Genomic DNA, 20086 nt, shown 5'->3' on the forward strand with positions numbered 1-20086 from the left:
AAGAGGGGTATTTATGGAATTTTAATTTTGCTTCTCACAATGGTGTCATCCTTGAATGGCCAATGGGGTGTTGCCAAGTAAGCTTTTAACTCATTTTAGAGTTTTTGAGGAGAATATACATATGATAGAGAAAAACAAAAAGCTTTACTTTAAAGAGCATTGAAGAAAAAGAAATATTAATAACACTCAATGTTCATAATTTACATAATAAATTATAGTCAAATTTTTCAGTAACAGTATTCTCTAACAATATTTTATTATAATATTATATTTATTTGTGAAATCAATTTTTCATGTTATGTTTTGTTACATTTTTTTTTTTTTATAATTGTATTTTAATATAACAATAAAAAATTACTAAAATAAACGACACTATTGTAAAAGAGATTTGAATGGACGTGTAGTTATCATAGTTAAGTGTTTTTGTCTTAATAATTATGGGGTTCGGATTTATTTTTACGTACCACAATCAATTTTATGAGTATCTATTATTTTTTATCAACGTAAATATTAAGTAAGCTTATCCATCAAAGCTTTTGACAAATATGGGGGGAAAAATCACCTAGTGAATTGTTCACTTCAATCTGAACTCGAGATGTTATAGTTCTCAAGTCATTATCACGTGGCTATATCCTTAAGTAAATAATATTTACACATGTATCTAATGTTTACGTTAAATCAATACATGCATGAAATGTATTTATAGTTTGCAAATAGACTTTCATTACTCAAATCATGGTTAATTAGTATATATTCTCTTTTTACTTACTTAAACGAGATAAGTTGAATTGATTTGGTATAATTATTCAATATGAATAAGTATTCATTAAATTTAGAAGAATATAAATTTTTTGAAGAACTAAGAGATATTCAATTTACAAATCATAAACCTACTCTAGGTTGATATACAAATCTAGAAAATCGAACTATCTCACAATTTTAATTCAATCAAAAAACCTTTTCCTAGCAACTCATTTGTCACTTTAGAAGCACCAAACCTTATTTTTTTAAAATAATAAGTAATCTATTAATTAGAAAATGAAAGACCGTTAAAGAATTTATGTTATCTTGATAGAAAATAGTCCAATCTTTTCTAGAATCAATGCATAGTTATTTTTATTGATCTTCTATAAATATCATCATAATTCTTCCACTCAATTAATGACTAATTATTAACCTCATTCAACATCTATTTCACAATATAAGTTATATTCCAAACAATTAAGACATGATGGTCTCATAACAACAATAACAATTAATTTTTGTTCAACATTAATCCAAAATTTAATTATTATGTATCTTATAACCTAAGATTACTAACTTTGCTCCTTTTTGAAGTTGTAAGTTGAAACTGTTTTTTAAGCTTTTTAAAGAATTAAGGAGTGACTTTCAAGCTTTTCATCATTTATTTGTTTGAAGCTTTTCTCCATTTGGTGAAGCAACCATAGATTAATGTTTTTTTTTTATTACTAAATTACAATAGTGCTTCTCTTGGAAAAGGTTATTTAAATTTATGTTTAATAGTTGGGTAACTCAATTTAAGCTTTGTTTATGTGGGACTTGAGTTGTATTTGTTTTTATTAAATTTAAGATGTCTAAATTTTTTGAATATATATTTATATATTAACATGTGTATTGAAATTTAGATATATGAATCTAAATATTTGTATCAAGATATATTGTGATATTAAATAATAAATGATGATAATCATGAATGTCGACAGAAGATGATGGCCAATGATAGGGTCTAGACAATAGCTAGTAGTGATGTGGTGATAGTTATAAGTGATGGGTTGATGGCGCACAATTGATAATTGTGGTGAATAATATATAGTGATCGCTAATGATAGTGATAAATAATGAGAATGGTTGGTGATATATTGTGATTGTAAGTTGTACTATGTAGTTGGTAATGATAAACAACAATGATGATAGTTGATAATGATGCACAGTAACGTTAGGATTAGACAAATAGACTTGGTAAACTTCATTTTTTTTTTGTAAAAATATTTTATAATATAAAGACTTTATTACATAACTTAATCAATCAGACCCATTAATTAAATGGTTGAATCGTTTTTAACAAAAAAAACAAACAAGTTAAATGGGTCATATTTATCCTTTACTATTGAATTTTTTTTCTCGAAACCACAAGATAATTCGTTGTTGCTATAATATCTGCAACAGTTTCTATCCTTCGGGTGAACATTTGAGCACTTTATGTGCACTGAATAAATCATTTATTGTGTAATAGCATATAAACCACACATAAAATATAAATCACATTAGGTAAGCTTTATGCGATAAACTCAATTCATAAAATATTGAAAGAGATCGATCACAAATCGTCTATATGGATGAGCCCTATCATACTATCATCCATATATATTCTTAATGTTATACTATCAATCTATGTGTGCCTTTAACATCATAAATGTCGCTTAAATTATTTTTCCCCTATAACCTCATTCATTTTAACTAAAATAACTATCAACTCACTATACCAATGTCCATTTATCTGTGGAAAATTGACATAAATTTCACTAATTTATAAGCTAATTATTAACATACACTCTAATTTGTAATATTATATATTTTATCAAATTTTGATATGTTTAGATACATATATTTCGTGATATATAATGTCAAAATTAGATATAATTTGTTCTAGTTACATTGTATCTAAGTGGATTTGATATAAGTAACAAATTTCGCTCGCCTCTCTCCCTATTTTAGTGTATCTGGTAGTAAAACTACATGTATTTAATTAAGTGTATCTTCCTTAATATTTAAGTAGGAAACTCTTAATTAGTGATAAAATAGTAATATTTTAAAAGTACAAATAATATTAATAATAATAATTGTGAAGTGTGTTTAATTATATAGTTTCTCTTTTTATCCTTTTATCACTATCCAAAATAACTAATACTTTCGAGTAATCACACATGAAATTGAAATTAACCCAAAATGGTAGCAAATGGATATACTTTTAAACAAAACGAATATAAAATCAAAAGAAACAAAAAGATAATTAAAGGATAAAAAAGAATATTACTAAAAGTAAGTAATATTTTGGACTTTTGTTAACATGATTGAATTATATATAACAAAAAAAAAAAAAAAGACACGTGAAATGTGAGAAACAAAGACACTTGTGCTCCACGCGTTTCAAATTTAAAGATGACAATTTTTATCCTTTTATTATCTACACCACACGATAAATAATGACAAAAAATATTATAAAATTTTATAAATGTAATAATTTAAGAACCAAAAAAAATTAAAATTCTTCAATAGTAACCAAAGTTGGAAAAAAAAATGGCAACTCCAGAAGGAACAATCGAACCTTCAGCTCAACCGGCGCCGGCGCCGGAACCACCATCGGAGGAGGCGGTAGCTGCCGTTGTTGATGAAATATCTAAGGAAATCAAGGTAATAACCCTTTTCCCCCCTAAATTTTTATTATGTTTCAATTTGTTTGTTCTGTTTAGATTTGACATGAAATTTAAGAAATTAAACAATATATTGTACTTTATTATGGGTCATTTTTTAAATATACTAAAATGCTCTTTAATTTTGTGGTCGCAAGGTGAAAAAATTGTAATTAAAGAGTTGCTAAAGTCAATTAAACTCACTCAAATTTGACCTTAGTAGGCAAATAATCACTTTTAACTTTGAGTATGTATATCTAGACATCATCTAAGACACCTCTAAATTTATATGTTACATCGATGTCGGTGTTTAGTTGTCAGTTGACATCAAGTTGAGCCGTCTAGGCGTGCTTTTAAAAAATAATTTTAAATTTATTTGGTTTTGTCATTCTCTAAATTTCAATAATTTTGTAGGAGGAAAAGAAAGGAGGAGAAGGAGATCTGAAGGCAACCCTTTTGATATCAGGTGCTGTAGTAGCTGTGCTTGGTGCAATTTTTGCTATTTTTAAGAAGGTTAAAGGGTCTGCTTGAATTAATGCCTACTAAATTATTTTTAATTTCCCAATTTGCAACTGCATTTTGTAATTCCTTTTCTGTAAAGACCCTACTACTTTGAAGGGAAATAAATAAATTCCATTTGCTTTTATTATAATGTTCTTCTTGTAGCATATGCTCTTGCAATCTAACTTTTTTAAATCAGAAAATCAGACCAACAAATAAGTATTGCAAAGTTGCAGACGTGCAGACAATGCCCTTATAAAATATGTGTGTAGAGTGGTTGAGTTGTCTGACAAAGTCGAACACTACACTTTATGCTAGTGTCCATCTAAGTTGCACTTAATCTACAAAAAGATATCAGACAATCAAAAAGAATATTAAATAAAAACAAAGATAGGGCAGATAGAAGATATCTGTTTAACGACTGATTCTAAAGTCGAAGCAACTTCGTCACTATCGTGTACCACAGCACTTTCGGGGGTTCCTTAGAGATCGATTCACTCTGAATAGTCAAAGGTGAATGCCTAAGCTCTCACAATAATGGTGACAGATAATTAAAAAAAGAAGTGAAAACAAGAACAGATACAAGGGAAGATTATGAGACCAAATCACACTAACCATGGATGGAAACAACTACTATCCCAACAGGTCGGGATGGACTGCATTCTTTCCATGGTATAAACAGGTAAAGGGGGGAATACATGAAACGAATCGAGGAAATTCTTCTCTAAAATGATGTGATCATGTCAACGAAGCAACACACATAGAACGTCATCCAGTTCAGCAGTTGTAAAATGTACACCAGTTCTGGGGATTTTTGTACATCCAGATGGTGGAGAACCATACAGAAGGAAAAGAGATTAGGGTACTGTTTTCGAAACAGGAGTTTGCTTTATTTATTTTTTTGTCTTTTAAGGAGTTTGCTTATTAAGAGATACTTCAATCCTGTACTTCTTCTGCCTTCTTGTCCTTGGACAGCAAGTACCAACCCAAAGCACCAACACCAGTGATCAGTCCAGCTAGAACACCATAGTTGCGGTATTTGTCATCTGATACTCTGGATGTTGAAGAGGCCTGGGCACTTGATGCAGCATCAGCTACTGACCCTGAGCCACCTGCAGCTTGTTCTTCTGGCTTGGGACCCTGAGGAATATTAATCACAACAGCAGAAATTTCAAGGGGTCAAAAGGGACTCGAGCTGGAGAAAATTCAAGATACACAACAAATAGCCCCGACAGTTTTTCTTTTTTTACCGTGAAGTGCATTAAGCCAAGAGCTTTTTAACGCGAAAGGTGCATTAAGCTAAGAACTTTTTAACACTTGGCCTGGTTTAATATTGAAAACCATTGAACTAACGAGGGTCAACTTTAGAGTTATATCTTGGTCTGTTGAATTGAGTGTTTTTTTTCATTATCCATGTATTTCATTTCTTTATCCAACATCGTGCAAGTTAAATTTCTGAAGGTGATGAGCCCACTTCTATTTCAACTAAAGTCAGTTCAATGCTCATAAGAATTTTGAACATGTCAAGAGTCCTGACATTGCACAAGTAGGTCAGCCCACTTCCAAACTGGACAATTTCAAGTGAATCTTGAAATGATGGGTTCAATGCGCATAAGCAGTCAGTAACCTCTCCAAGCTATTATCAGAACCCCCAACCTGTCTGAAAAGAGATGGCGACAACCTTAAGGACAAAATGGCGATAACTATTGGAGGGTATCTAATATCAACACATAAAATGGTAGGGAGGAGAATATGACAAGCAACAATCTATAGTAACATGGCAACTTATCACCGACTCAGTAGACTTCCTCTAAGATATACAAAATGGAATCAGCAAAAACGCTATTCTGATAACACCAATTAATTTTCAGTAAACCCTAGTCTTAACCCGCTCTTTGTAGTTGTCAATTCTCAACCAACTAGTAAAATTATCAAGGGTGAAAAAACGCCTAAAGAGGAGACAAGGTGTTGGGTGGAAGGCTGAGCACAATGAATTGCTATATATATATAAATATAAATAAATCTATATATAAATATCGAAAATTCCCATACCTGGCGAGCAAGCTTCTCCAGCTTCTCTTTCTCCATTTTCTGTAATGTGAAAAAATTAACATTTAGATAAGCGAGAAAGCAGACTTGACGCAACATATCTCATGACTGAACACTTCAGAAATCAGAACGAAGTGTCCACTTACACTTGCAACTTATGATCCCAAAAACAGCAAAAGCGATAATCATAAAAGAATACCCAAGATTTACTATAATAGAATTGCCCCAAGACCCCAAGAAAGAAGGTATACATACTACATGCAAATGCAAAGTGAGCAAAATGAGATCATGAGAAAATGGAACATCAAAAAGAAAGCAAAGATCCATTTTGCCAAAAAGAGATAATACACTAACAAAATGCAAAATAATTTTCTGGGACTACCAAAATGAAACGAATACAGTTGCAGCTGCAGTAACTACACAAGACAGGTAAGTTACAAATCACAACTAACGAGTTACCTTGATGTAGACATTTTCAGCAGCTTTTTCCTCCTCACTTAATACCTTGCCACTGCTAGAGAGCCTACGAGAAACATATCTGAAAGCATTCCTGGCTGCCATCTCAATTTTCTTCTCAAAATATTCCTGTCATTAACAAATCAAGCTACATTCAAATCAAATGGATATTGATGCATTTGAAGAATTTAGAAACCATGTACATCCAATTAGGGTTAACTCCAGCATCATTCGAAATTTCTGCAATTATCAACCAGTCCCTTGCCATAAGAAAATCAAATTTACAGGACAGCTAGGCCAGAGAAAAAAATGTGCAGCCAAATAACTGAGATAATGCTAATTCCCTATCTATTCATACAGAATCGATGACATTCACAGACAGATGGACCTACAGGATGTAGCCCTATCACAGGGAAACTGCATGTTCTTTCAAATAGCCTCGTCAGAACAAAAATAGAATGTCAGGCACCCATTCCTACACAACAGCTAGTACAAATCCTGTTTTGAAAATCTATTTGGATGATCTAACAACACAAACGGCCCTAGTATTCAACACATATTTGACATATACTAATTCCGGATGGTCAAATGTGCAAAGGAGAACACACTTGTTACCACACTGACGATAATATTGTAATCATCAAAACCACAAACGACTGAGACTGACAAATACTTAGCATTCTGTTATCCTTACACTTAGAAACCTCCAAAAAAATTACATTGTTTTGTGCACCTATAATAACATAGTATGTATCTAACCAGCAGGAGATCCAATAAGCATATAAACAGAAAAAAAAAAACAATGCAGATTCATACAGCATAGAAACATCTCATGAATTGTCAAACTGACAAATATCTAGCATTACTATTATCTTTGCACTTACTAACTCCAACAAATTACACTGCTTTATGAACCTATAATAACATTGTATGAATCTGAGCTGACCATCTGGAAGAACCAACGACCATAAATTCAGAAAAAATCAATGCAATATTTGATTCACACGACATAGAAATATCTCAGAAATTGTCAAACCAACAAACACCAAACATTCTATTTCCTTGCACTTAAAAACTTTCAAAATTTCAGACTGTTTTATGAAGCTATAATAACATAGGGTGAATCTAACCATCTGGAAGAACCAATAAGCATGCAAACAGAAATAATCAATGCAATATCAAAGGATTTCCAGAAAGAAAATCTTCACACAGCCATAGTACTCATCAGTATTTGACCTATACTAACTCCAATTGTGCAAAGGAGATCCCAAATTGTACCACACTGACGATAATTATTGTTATCAGAAAAACCATAACCATTTCAAACTGACAAATATCGGAATACTATCATTCCATTACCCTTGCACGTAAAACTTACAGAAAATTATGCACCTATAGTAACAGAGTATGTATCTGACCATATAAACAGAGAAAAACAATGCAATATCTGATTCACAGTTCCATACAGCATAGAAACAGCTCACAATTTGTCACCCTTGCACTTAAAAAGTTCCAAAAATTTATTGTTTCATGCACCTATAATAACACAATATGTATCTAACAATTTTGGAAGACCCCATAAGCATTCTATTATCCTTGCACTTAAAAACTCAGTGATATCTGAAGGATTTACAGATATGAAATCTTCAAGACAACAAATACCTAGCATTCTATTATCCTTTCACTTTAGAAACTCAAAAAGTTTACACTGTTTGATGCTCATCTGGAAGAAGTAACGAGTGTATAAACATTACGAATTAAGGTCAATAATATCTGAAGGATTTACATAAATGAAATCTTCAAACGGCATAGAAGCAGCTCACGATTTTCAAACGGACAAATACCTAGCAATCTATTATCCTTGCACTTAAAAACTCAAAATTACACTGTTTAATGCTCATCTGGAAGAACTAACAAGCATATAAACATAAAAAATCAATGATATCTGAAGGATTCACAAAAATGAAATCTTCAAACGGACAAATACCTAGCATTCTATTATCCTTGCAGTTAAAAACTCAAAACATTTACACTGTTTAATGCTCATCTGGAAGAACTAACAAGCATATAAACATAAAAAATCAATGATATCTGAAGGATTCACAAAAATGAAATCTTCAAACGGACAAATACCTAGCATTCTATTATCCTTGCAGTTAAAAACTCAAAACATTTACACTGTTTAATGCTCATCTGGAAGAACTAAAAAGCATATAATCAGCTCACGAATAGTCAAACCGAAAAATCCTTGCACTCAAAAACTTCCAAAAAATTAATGTTGTTTAATACTCATCTGGAAGAACTAATAAGCATATAATCAATAATATCTGAAGGATTTACAGAAATGAAATCTTTAGACGGCATAGAAGCATCTCACAAATGTCGAACTCACAAATTACCTAGCATTCTATTATCCTTGCAGTTAAAAACTCAAAATATTTACACTGTTTAATGCTCATCTGGAAGAACTAATAAAAGCATATAATCAGCTCATGAATAGTCAAACCAACAAATACTTGCACTCAAAACTTCCAAAATTTAAACTGTTTAATGCTAATCTGGAAGAACTAATAAGCATATAATCAATGATATATGAGGGATTTACATAAATGAATTCTTCAAAGGCACAAACTCACAAAATACCTAGCATTCTATTATCCTTGGACTTAAAAAAATCAAAATATTCACACTGTTTAATGCTCATCTGGACTAACAAATAAGAGCATACTATCAGCTCACGATTAGTCAAACCGAAAAAAACCTTGAACACTGTTCAATGCTCATCTGGACGAACTAATAAGCATAAAATCAATAATATATGAAGGATTTACATAAATGAAATCTTCAAAGGCATGGAAACAGCTCACGAATGTCAAATTAACAAATTACCTAGCATTCTATTATCCTTGGACTTAAAAAATCAAAATATTCACACTGTTTAATGCTCCTCTGGACGAACAAATAAGAGCATACTATCAGCTCACGAATAGCCAAACCGAAAAATCCTTGAACATTGTTCAATGATCATCTGGACGGAACTAATAAGCAGAAAATCAATAATATATGAAGGATTTACAGAAATGAAATCTTCAAAGGCATGGAAGCAGCTCACAAATGTCAAACTGACAAATTACCTACCATTCTATTATCCTTGCACTTTGAATATTCAAAAATTAACACTGTTTATACTCATCTGGACGAACAAATAAGCATATAATCAATAATATATGAAGGATTTACAGAAATTCAAATCCTCAAACAGCATAAAAACAGCTGAAAAACTGTCAAAACTCTACCGGCCAACCGCACCGTACCGCATCAAGTAATCGAACTAACAGGATGAAAATCAATGAAATGAAACCCTAACAATACGCCAACATACAGGCATTTTACATTGCATAAAAGCATAGTAATAGAGAGAGGAGAGAAGTTTTCTCACCTCTGTTGTTTCGGTGTGTAAATCGCAAATGACGCTTTGCTGCCTGTAGGGGATTTATTTGCCCCCAACACAGCATTTCTAGTAGATTTTATTATGTGGGCCGTTGATATCCAATGGGTCAGGCCCACATTTGAGCTTGGGCCTTTGAGAGCTACATTTGTTGCTCTTTTTAAAAAAAGGGGAGTTTTCGCAAATAGACACTATAATAACTTAATTATCATAGCTATAGTTTGCATATTTACGGGTTATAGCTACAGTTTAAGTTGTCTCATTTGTATAATTTATGGATTTATATAATTCGTGGGTGAGTTTGTATAATTTGCAGGTACGTTTGTATAATTGAGCTATTTTTGTATAAACTCGAAATAACGAATTTATACAAACATAAATATCTGAACTTTAAACAGTTATACAAATTATATTATACAAATTTCGAATTATACAAACCAAAACACTAAGCTGCGCAATTATAACTAAAAGTAGAATGCGAATTGTAATTAAGGTAAACTATAGTTATGTTAACTAATTAACTAGTATATGTTTGCTTATCCGCGTAATTTTCCCTTTAAAAATTACCGAATATAGGTGTATATTTTCGTATTATAATATTTTATAAATTATACACAACTTTAATTTTTAAGGAACTTATGTCCTAATATGTATAAAATTTAATTGGTAAATAACAAAAAATTAAGATTAGTTAATTTGAAGAGCAAAGGTAAAATGTGTAATTTTGAGATTTGAATAACTGTGTGAGCCTAATGTACAACAACAATAACATATCTAGTGAAATTTCACTAAGCAGGGTGTGAGCTTATATGTAAAAATGGAAGTAGTTTTTTCCTCATTTAACAATTTTGTATAATAATAGCCTTTGTGTAACATTTTTTATTTTTTTGTACAATTTCATAAGTTATGACAATGAGATATGACTTTAGAACGATCCTTAATTGACTTAATTTTAGGTATTCACGAGTCTTGTCAAATTTGCAAGGCTTGTTTTATTTACAAGCTATAACGGTACGTAACTATAAGTACAATATTCATTTTACCTATGTTTGATTCATCAATATTTTTTACATTTTAGTTAATTATTCACTAGTCTTTTCAGACTAACAAATTTTGTATACATTATTCTAATTTATGTTAATGAGACCTGCCGTTGTTATCTTTGGATGCATATAGTATAATATACGCTCCAGTATAATCCGTAAATCACACATGAAAGATAAATCACACTAGATAAGTATAGTGTGACGAGCTTGGGAATTCAAAATTAAGCTCCCATTTGAATAATTCACAAGTTTTGTATGAGAAAGACCAAAACTTTGAGATATTACAAACTCGACCCCTCTAAATCTGACGTGGACTCTCTCCAAGTTAGAATCCGACGTGTCAAATTAACATTGGCTCATTACATGTGTAACCCAAAAAGGAAATTAAAAAGCTCTTCACACTAAAATACACATGCAGTGCGTACGCCCTTATCCTACACCCACCTTCTTCACACAAAAAATTCCAAAAACAAAACCTCAAAAAAACCCCAAATATTATTTTTTCTCCATTTTCACTGTCACCAGCTCTAATCTCACGCGCTAATGGCGGTGCGTGCAACAGTTACTCGGTTTCCGATTGACGTAGAGTCACTAGAGGAGTCAGGGCTACCGTGGGGTGTAACAGTTTCACCGTTTGCTGCAAAGGATGAGAATGGGAATCCACCGGTTTATGGATCGGAAGGTCACTTACTACCGCGATGTGAGAATTGTTGGGGTTACTATAATACATACTGTGAGCAAGAGCAGTGGGCTTGGACTTGTTCCCTTTGTGGTACACTTAATGGACTATCTTCTGAGTCTGTCAGTCGTTATTCTCAACCTGAATCTTGCCCGGAGAATATATCTTCCTTTATTGACCTTGAATTGTCCAGTAAGTGTGTAATTTAGACTCCCTTTACTGTAAATCTGGCTTTTGGGGACCACTTTGATGTGAATTTTTGTATTTGAAGACACCCTTTTATGTAATTTTGGAAATTCAGATGTACCCATTTGATGTGAATTTTTGTATTTTGAAAACACCCTTTTATGTTATTTTGGAAATTCAGATGCACCCTTTTGAATTTTGTTTGTTTTTTTATGGTGGTGCAGTAGAAGAATCTGAGGAAATGCAGGCACGGCCTGTTTATGTGGCAGCTGTTGATCTTGCTTGTAAGTTTCTGGGTTATTATTTTTGCTTTGATTTGATGTAAGGACTATTACATTGTTTCCTTTTGAGCATCGAAGAAATCTTTCTGACTTTGAGTTTTGCTGATTTTTTGTTTATTGATTGATAATTTGCTGAAATGTTTTATTTTAAGTTCAAAATGTGGTTTGTGGTACTATTCTATGTAGTTTCCAAGTATAAAACTTTTATTTTGAAAAAGAAGTCAAGGTATTGACCGGCCGAAATCAACCAAAACTCAGTTGGTTTGTTGAGGTTTATGGGAATGGAAGTGTTGTGCCTTGTTGAGTTTTTTAGAGAATTTGAAGTGCTGTGACTTGTTAGGAATTCGTAGAGGATGGATGCCACATCTTAATATTGAAGAATCCTAGAGACAAGATGCTTGCAAGCATTCCTCCATAGGTTTTATGCTTTAGTGTTATTGATGAAAACATAGATGAAGCTAAAATCTTAACTAAGAGTTCATCACTAATTTTTATTTGGCAAACTAGTTTGTTCAATCGTGGAAGAGAGATTCAATAATTTACATGAAGTATGATGTGAGTGTCTCTCTCACACATCTTTATATGTTAGGGGTCGTTTGGTTGGGAAAAAATTATCCTAGGATTAGTTATCCCGGGATAACTTATCCCACCATGTATATGGATAACTTATCCCATAGTATATAAAAGGTGGGATAAGTTATCCCAAACATGACAACCAAACAAGATACAAAATTTTTATCCCATCACTATTTCTTTTTATCCCTCACACCAAACGACCCCTTAGTGTTGGTGCTTCTAAGATACAGTAGTTAACCTTCATTATAATTGGGGAAGAAACCTGTATTTGCTTGTATACTTTTCATGAATAACCTTTACTCCTACCAAGGATGTCTCACTTGTCATATTATTACATCTCAAATTGTTGTTCACTTTCATCATGTGGAGAACTTTCCATTGCTATCAGTTTACCTATTAGAAGTTATACATCAAAAGTTTGCAAGACCTCTTTTTTTTTCTTTCCAAATTCAAACTTACAAAAATAACTAGTTTACTTAGGTTCAGTTAATTTTAGGAATCACCTAGCATAAGAGTATTTGTTTCATAGCTTTATCAAGAAAAAGGTATTCATTTGGTAGCTGTTTGGTTATTAGCTTATTTATTGAATACCATATCCAAGTCATGTGGAAGAATGTCATATCATTATTATGGATAAAACATGTTCAGTTGTGCACATTGTTAAACTCAAAGTCTGGTCCAGCAATTTTAGAAACCACACAATGTAAAGTGCTCATTTCATACCTGTTTGTTATTGGCTTATTTGTTGAATATCATATTTCTGTCATGTGGACGAATGTAATATCACTCTATTATCATGCATGGATCAAGTGCTTTATTCTCAAAGTTTTGTTATAAAATTATCTCAATACTTGTTTGATTTGCCTTTGGTCTTGACGTGCTCAGTTAATTTCCCAAAAGAACTTAAGAGCTCGGTGATGACTGTTCAATCAGAAATTTTGTTACAGATTCTTGTTTCAGTGTGTAAGTCAAAATAGTTGAAACTCAAGTTAACAGAAAAAGGTCAAAATAGTTGAAACTGGATTGTAGTCTCTAAGGCTAGATCAGCAGCAACATGTGGCTGAGAAGTTTCAGCTCAGAACATCATGCTATTTCCTTTTATCATGAGCACACTCAGGCACATATAATATTAATGCATATATGTGTATACACCATCATAGTTAAATTTTACTGACATCAATCTTCACTTTGCATACTGTATTTCTGTTGATCATTGAGAGCTATCTTAGGTTTTACAGTAAGAACTGATGTATTTTGTGGTAAGAAGATATGTAGAATGTTGCTATTATGAATTAACTGGTGTTAAGTTCTGATGCAGCATCGGAGGAGTTTTTGGAACTTGTTAAAAGTGCCCTTTTAGCTGCTTTAGAAGGTTGGTTATTGATGAATCTTTTGAATATAAGTTTATACTCTGTACTGGAGGGAATTTAAAATTTTGTTTTCTTTTGTCTTTTGATCAAGCTCTTGGGCCTGGATCACTATTTGGCTTGGCCACATTCAGCCATAAAATAGGTTTGTATGATGTTCAAGGCCCCATTCCAGTGGTGAAGAATGTTTTCATTCCTCATGATTCTGATGGTACCTTGTCTATGGAACTTCAGGATGTCATGCCCCTATCTTCATTTTTAGCTCCAGTACGTTTGTTTAATTTCTTTGCCAATGCTTTTCTTTTTCTAGTTGAGTGTGAAGGTGTTCCCTTTTTCAATGTCAAAATGGATGAGCATGCACTAGCCCTAAATCAGTGATTTATTGTAGGTGGATACCTGTAAGGACCGCATAGCGTCAGCACTTGAAACATTGAGGCCAACAACTTCATGGGAAAGGACATCAGGTGCAGGTCAAGGGTTAGATGGAATTTTCCTGGGCGGAAGGGGTTTTGGATCTGCAATGGAAGCCCTTTTCAATTATATTGGATCAGAATATGGAAATACATTTGCATTAGGTATGACAATTTCACACTTCTGTCTTTGTGTCAGTTACAATGAATGATGCACCTCTAGTTAGGTTGGTTTCTGTTACCGTTTGGATCAACCTTTTTCCAATGTGGACAGCAATATGAGAATATTTCCCCTAAATTAGTAGTTCCATAGTATCTTGCCCAAAGATATAATACTCAGTGTCTTTGTTGTTCTTTCCCCAATTGGATCAAAATGCAGCTAGAGTTTTTGCTTTTCTTTCGGGTGCTCCTGATATTGGAGCCGGCCAACTAGATACAAGACGGTATGGAGAGCAGTACGCTAGTAGACGAGAGGATGCAGATCGAGCTTTACTTCCCGAACAAACTCCGTTCTATAAAGATCTGGTACTAGCATAGTTTGTGACTTATTTATTTTAGCTAATTTACATTTGAACATCAAGCATTAAAATATATTTCAATAGGCTGCCGTGGCTGTGCAATCAGGTGTTTGTGTAGACATATTTGCTGTGACAAATGAGTATACTGACTTGGCATCACTGAAGTTTCTGAGTATTGAGAGTGGAGGCTCCTTATTTTTGTATACGAGCACTGATGACTCCACACTTCCTCAAGACATGTGAGTATGCTACTTGCTATTGCTATGAATATGTAATGTACGTGAATTTTGTAAGCTAATTCATTCCTTAAGTCTGACTGCTCCCTCCACCACCCAAAAAAAAAGGAAAAGGAATCCCACCGCCACAACACATCCCTCAAGTTTGTAGAACTGTACTCAAAACTCCCCCTGATTAACTTTTCTCTCACTTTTTGATGGACACACTGATTGCTTGTAATGAAAGTGTCCTGCTGGCCATAAAATCTAACCCAAAAAGTAGCGCTTTGGATTTGCTTCACAGAGACAATATGCGGAATATCCAGTTGGGTCTTTCTTCTTGCCGAACAAGCTTTCTTGGTTTTAACTTTCACCAATATGCACACTTAGATTTCCCCTTGCTAATTTGTGGATGCATCAACTAGGGATTCATATTAGAAGGTTCAATTGTGCACCAACCTCTCTCATAGGATAGCACAAATTAGGGCATGAAATCCTAAGATCCTTCTTGATTTTAGCTTTTCCCCATGATTGCGCATTGATTTTACTTCAAAGAGGACTCCTGAATAACGACGTGCTGGTAATTGCTTAAGTTGGATTTGCCTTTCAGGAAGCTGCTGCGATAATCTAGGGATGTGTCATATTCCTAGCTTTTTATTGTGGGGTTCTTTGTTATTTTAGTTTTATTTGATCTTATAAGGATGGTACGCTGAGCTGCTCCTGGAGTTTTTTCGTCTTTTCTGTTTATTGAGTGGCTATATTTTTCTTCTAATAGGTGTTCTTATGGCAAGGAAAACAGGCATCTGGCTCTTGGTTTAACCAACTCAGAGCACTTTTTCACTTTTTAACAGTTTTTTTCTCTTTCTTGTGTTGGGGATTAGTGGATAATTTTTTTATGACATATCTTTTCAGTTTTAGCGGGTGCTTAGTGCACCGGGCTGCCCTTTTCTTTTTATCCGACTTCCAGTTTTAGTGTTGTTCTACATGTCCCCGCAGGATTTCAGATGGTGAATTGGTGATTTTTATATGTAAATAATAGATGACAGTTTGTTTGGGAAACATAAATCCTCAAATTTAAATCAGATATGTATGTAACAGCTAAAGTAAAGAAAAATAAAATAAAAGAGAAAGCAGGAGAGCAGTTTCTGAGAACTAGGTGTTTTCCTATATATTTCCTGTTAAGTTTTGCGAATCTGAGGAATTTCGTTAATGGGATGTTGATATGAAGGATGTTAGTAAGCCTTAGGTGATGCCTGAAGGATTAATTTGGTCGAAGACTTGTCATTGACGGGTCATTTATTGAGTAAATAACTGGTTGTTAGTAGTATACAAATTTACACATTAGTAAGAACCATTTTTTTTGTTTCCTGAGGTTACATTAATCTGTTTACATAACACTAGAATTATATTCTGACAGGTACCGCATGTTAAGTCGACCATATGCTTTTAATTGTGTCCTAAGGCTGAGGACTTCGTCTGAATTCCAGCAGAGTCATTCTGTAAGATTTCTTCTAGTATTTTTTTCCCACTGGTTCTTATTCTACTATCTTGATTGGCTCATAAGACTTGCACTATTTCCCAACAGTATGGGCATTTCTTCCCAGATCCACAATATGAAAATGTCCAACACATAATTTGTTGTGATTCTTTCGCTACATATGCCTATGATTTTGAATTTGCGAATAATACTGGATTTTCCAGGTAATACATTTTCTACCTCTTGTCTCCTTTTCCAAATTAAGTTTTATTCTCATTGTTTTATTGTACACAAAGATTACATGGAACTTTGTTTGGCTAGAGAATTGATACTTCATCTCTTTGCATTAGAAACCACATTTGATTAAAGTAGTGCTATTGGCCTCTTTAGCGAAGCTGTATGTTGGCCTTACTGACATTTCTGAAGTATTGTTTTCTCCATTCCAATATCTCTGACACTTCTGAATTTGGTACATTTTCGAAACGTTTGACATGGTTCTAAAATAACATTGAGTATATAACTTAAACTAGTTCGACAAATTATATTCACTAACAATTTAAATTCAATATAGGATGTGAGGTTTTCTCAAAAACCAGACTCTGTGTTTTGGAAAAAAGTAATAAATTTTATTAAATATATGGGCACAAAACCACTTGTATCAAGAAGTATACCAAAAGTAGGAAACTTACAAAAAGATATGATTTTCTATGTCTGACACACTTTTTTATACAAAAGGAATCTCATGGGTGCACCAAAAGAAGATACTCCTTCTGTTCCTTTTTATTTGTCATGGTTTCCCTTTTTAGAGTCAAACGATAAGAAGTTAAGAACTTTGACTAACATTTTACGATGTATTTTTTCATCATATTGCTATGCAAAAAATTGCAATCTATAGTGTTTCTCGTAGAGTTTTTGAATATGTAAATTTTTAGTTTAAAATATCGAATCAAGGTAATTTAATTTAGCATTGAAAATTAGTCAAATTGACTTTCGAAAAGCGCAAAATGACAACTAAAAGGGAACGAAGGGAGTATATGATAAGAGGCAATTCCTTAATTGTACAAAGTTCATCTCTATACTTTCAACAACTCTACTATTCCTTCCCTCCAAAGAATCCACTAAGTGTGGAACAGCGTTCCCTGCCTTGTGTCTCCACATCCACCTACCATAATTCCAACTGACCAATATATGCTGTGATATTATACATGTTGAACACTGTTACCTTTGTCAATTTTTTTTTTATACATGTTGAACATCTGATGCGGTCGCAGACTATCGCAATTTGTAGGATTACCTAGCTGGAAGAGAGTAGATAAAAGATGTAGAAAACTATTCTTAAAATATCATTACAAAACATCAAAATCTCTTCTTCTTTTTTTTGGTTGTAAAGGAATTATTTGTTGCATAGATTTGGGAAGTCTGAAATATACATGTATTAGCTTTATGTATAGCAGAACCATCTTCATGTGTTAATAAAGTTATCTGATTTATCAAAAAATAAGTTTGGTAGATACATACTGATAACTATATCATTTTCAAAGTTCATTTATTTTCTTTATTTTCTGCTCTGGGCCAATTTCTTTATGTGTTCCACTGCATCTTGTAAGCATAATTTTTGCCGATGTCAGTGAAAATCATTTGGTGAGCCAGATTTTTACGAATAATACAAGAATGGTTTTCTTCTGCAGGCATACTTCAGAATTGCCTATGCTGCAAATTGCTTTTCAGTATACTGTTGTTGTCCCACCAGATGAACTTGCAAATGCAGGATCAAATACTACAACAAGGTAACAGTGTTCTTACTAGAGGCCTTTTTGCTGCTTTACTACCTTTCAGGTAGCAGTGACCATCAACTAGCATGTTTCTTATTTATTTATATATAAATATGAGTATTGATTCACCTAGTAGAACTCAAAAAAACAAGAACCATAAAGTATGTCATTATATTTTGAATCTGGACAAGTGGCTGGGCAGAAGTTTGGTTCTACTTTGCCCTTGGTGGTTTGGTGCTTAAATGTTTTAGCAGTGGATATTTGAAGAGCCACCTATTATATATGGTGTTTGGTACCTCTTAGTTTCCCTATGTAAAAGTTGATTCAATTTAAAACTATGCAAGTGAACTAATTACGTATGACAGCAAATGGATGATGGTTCTAGAAGTAGAGAATTCTGGAATTAATGTTTGTCGGAATTGCAGTTGGATCTGGCCATTTCTTAGTTATGTTGCATTACTCTAGTTTCTCTTTACTTTCTTTTTCTTCTTTAATTCTAAAACATTTTCTATAATTTATAGTTCTCTAGCTTTGAGCCAGGAAAAACTCCTTTTGCTGTTCTTTTTCTGATGTATACCCTTTGAATCATCTTCTATTAGATATGCTCTAAGCAGTGGATGTGTTGTGCAGAGCAAAGCATTCTCTCAAAAAGAGATTAAGGATTCGAACTCTTCAGTTTGGAGTAGGTCATAGCATAAATGAGATTTATGACTGTGTTGATTCTGAAGTGGTGCTTTCATTACTTGTCCACAAGGTATGTCTTACTTGGCTTCATGTTTCACTTTAACGCAAATTCATCAGGGCTATTAACTGGACTAACTGATCTGTAGAAGTAAAGATACAGCAACTTATGATGCACTTTTGGTAGTTTACCTATATGCATTATTTGAAAACCTCACGAACTGTTTGATCAGTTGGAAACTAGATTTCAAGAGTTCAATTTTTATTCCAATATTACAACAAAATTCGTTCTAGATTATAACTATTAATGCATTGATATCACAATCTGGCAGATTGATTGCAAACTTCACAAAAAAAGTTCTCTCTGTCATAGGCAAAAATATGATAAAATGAGAGTTACTCTTTTAAAATGAGAGGAACTCTTGAAATGCCTCAAATCAAGTTGTAAGCTAAAAGTATTTGGTAGAGTATTAGATATATCTGTATAAGATCAAACATATCATGTTTCTCCTTGTTTGGTTTATATACTATAGTTTCCCCATTATTATTAATATACCAAATCATGCTTTCTGAATTGCAGGATAAGCTTACTCTTTACTTGTGCTGAATAATTCTCCTTGTTCTCAGGTTATTCTAGCCTCGTTGGAGCAAGGTGTTCGAGAGGGCAGAATGCTACTTCATGATTGGCTTGTTATTCTTACGGCTCAGTATAATGATGCTTGCAAACTTATTCAGTCTGGGCATGGAGGTTCAAGTGGCGTTCACATTGATGTTGCATTTTCCCAATGTCCTCAACTACAGCCTTTACCCCGCTTGGTTTTTGCTCTATTACGAAATCCTCTTCTCCGTTTACACGAAGAAGGCGTGCATCCTGACTACCGAATATATCTTCAGTGTCTTTTTAGGTATTGATATATTCCAAGTGGGTTATTTTCTTAATTAGCTCATAAGATTAGAGTTTCAGCTCTTTAATTCCTCGGTTTTTTTTGGGGG

General features: G+C 33.1%; 2 protein-coding genes and 2 long non-coding RNA genes across 5 annotated transcripts in view; 3 read left to right on the plus strand and 1 right to left on the minus strand.

Annotated features, from left to right (window-relative positions):
- The first annotated feature begins 3241 nt into the window (after positions 1 to 3241).
- LOC102601347 (uncharacterized) lies at positions 3242 to 4083 on the plus strand. The gene is made up of 2 exons (XR_368543.2): positions 3242 to 3432; positions 3846 to 4083. It is a non-coding gene; the product is annotated as an uncharacterized lncRNA (long non-coding RNA).
- A 548-nt stretch (positions 4084 to 4631) lies between these two features.
- LOC102601684 (uncharacterized protein At2g27730, mitochondrial) lies at positions 4632 to 9944 on the minus strand. Of its 2 annotated transcripts, none has more exons than XM_006362821.2 (4): positions 9877 to 9944; positions 6441 to 6566; positions 5985 to 6023; positions 4632 to 5072 (listed from the first exon to the last, which is right to left on the minus strand). In XM_006362821.2, exons 2-4 carry the CDS (start codon positions 6540 to 6542, stop codon positions 4869 to 4871), a joined length of 345 nt encoding a protein of 114 aa, XP_006362883.1. In that variant the 5' UTR covers positions 6543 to 6566; positions 9877 to 9944; the 3' UTR covers positions 4632 to 4868. The 2 variants fall into 2 exon arrangements, with proteins under 2 accessions (XP_006362883.1, XP_006362884.1); XM_006362822.2 differs by lacking the exon at positions 9877 to 9944 and adding an exon at positions 9734 to 9768.
- LOC107057996 (uncharacterized) lies at positions 5079 to 5342 on the plus strand. The gene is made up of 2 exons (XR_001471705.1): positions 5079 to 5188; positions 5222 to 5342. It is a non-coding gene; the product is annotated as an uncharacterized lncRNA (long non-coding RNA).
- Positions 9945 to 11355: 1411 nt separating the features above from the next.
- Positions 11356 to 20086, plus strand: part of LOC102602681 (protein transport protein sec24) — an 11390-nt gene continuing 2659 nt past the window's right edge. Inside the window, exons 1-12 of the mRNA XM_006362824.2 lie at positions 11356 to 11802; positions 12021 to 12080; positions 13972 to 14025; positions 14115 to 14287; positions 14409 to 14595; positions 14810 to 14955; positions 15033 to 15187; positions 16581 to 16662; positions 16749 to 16864; positions 18329 to 18427; positions 19043 to 19166; positions 19721 to 19998. Of these exons, the coding sequence (XP_006362886.1) occupies positions 11475 to 11802; positions 12021 to 12080; positions 13972 to 14025; positions 14115 to 14287; positions 14409 to 14595; positions 14810 to 14955; positions 15033 to 15187; positions 16581 to 16662; positions 16749 to 16864; positions 18329 to 18427; positions 19043 to 19166; positions 19721 to 19998 (1802 nt within the window). The 5' untranslated portion in view covers positions 11356 to 11474. The remainder of the gene's footprint in view (positions 11803 to 12020; positions 12081 to 13971; positions 14026 to 14114; positions 14288 to 14408; positions 14596 to 14809; positions 14956 to 15032; positions 15188 to 16580; positions 16663 to 16748; positions 16865 to 18328; positions 18428 to 19042; positions 19167 to 19720; positions 19999 to 20086) is intronic.

This window comes from Solanum tuberosum, unplaced genomic scaffold (genome assembly GCF_000226075.1).
Source record: "Solanum tuberosum cultivar DM 1-3 516 R44 unplaced genomic scaffold, SolTub_3.0 scf00392, whole genome shotgun sequence".
Classification (NCBI taxonomy): domain Eukaryota; kingdom Viridiplantae; phylum Streptophyta; class Magnoliopsida; order Solanales; family Solanaceae; genus Solanum; species Solanum tuberosum.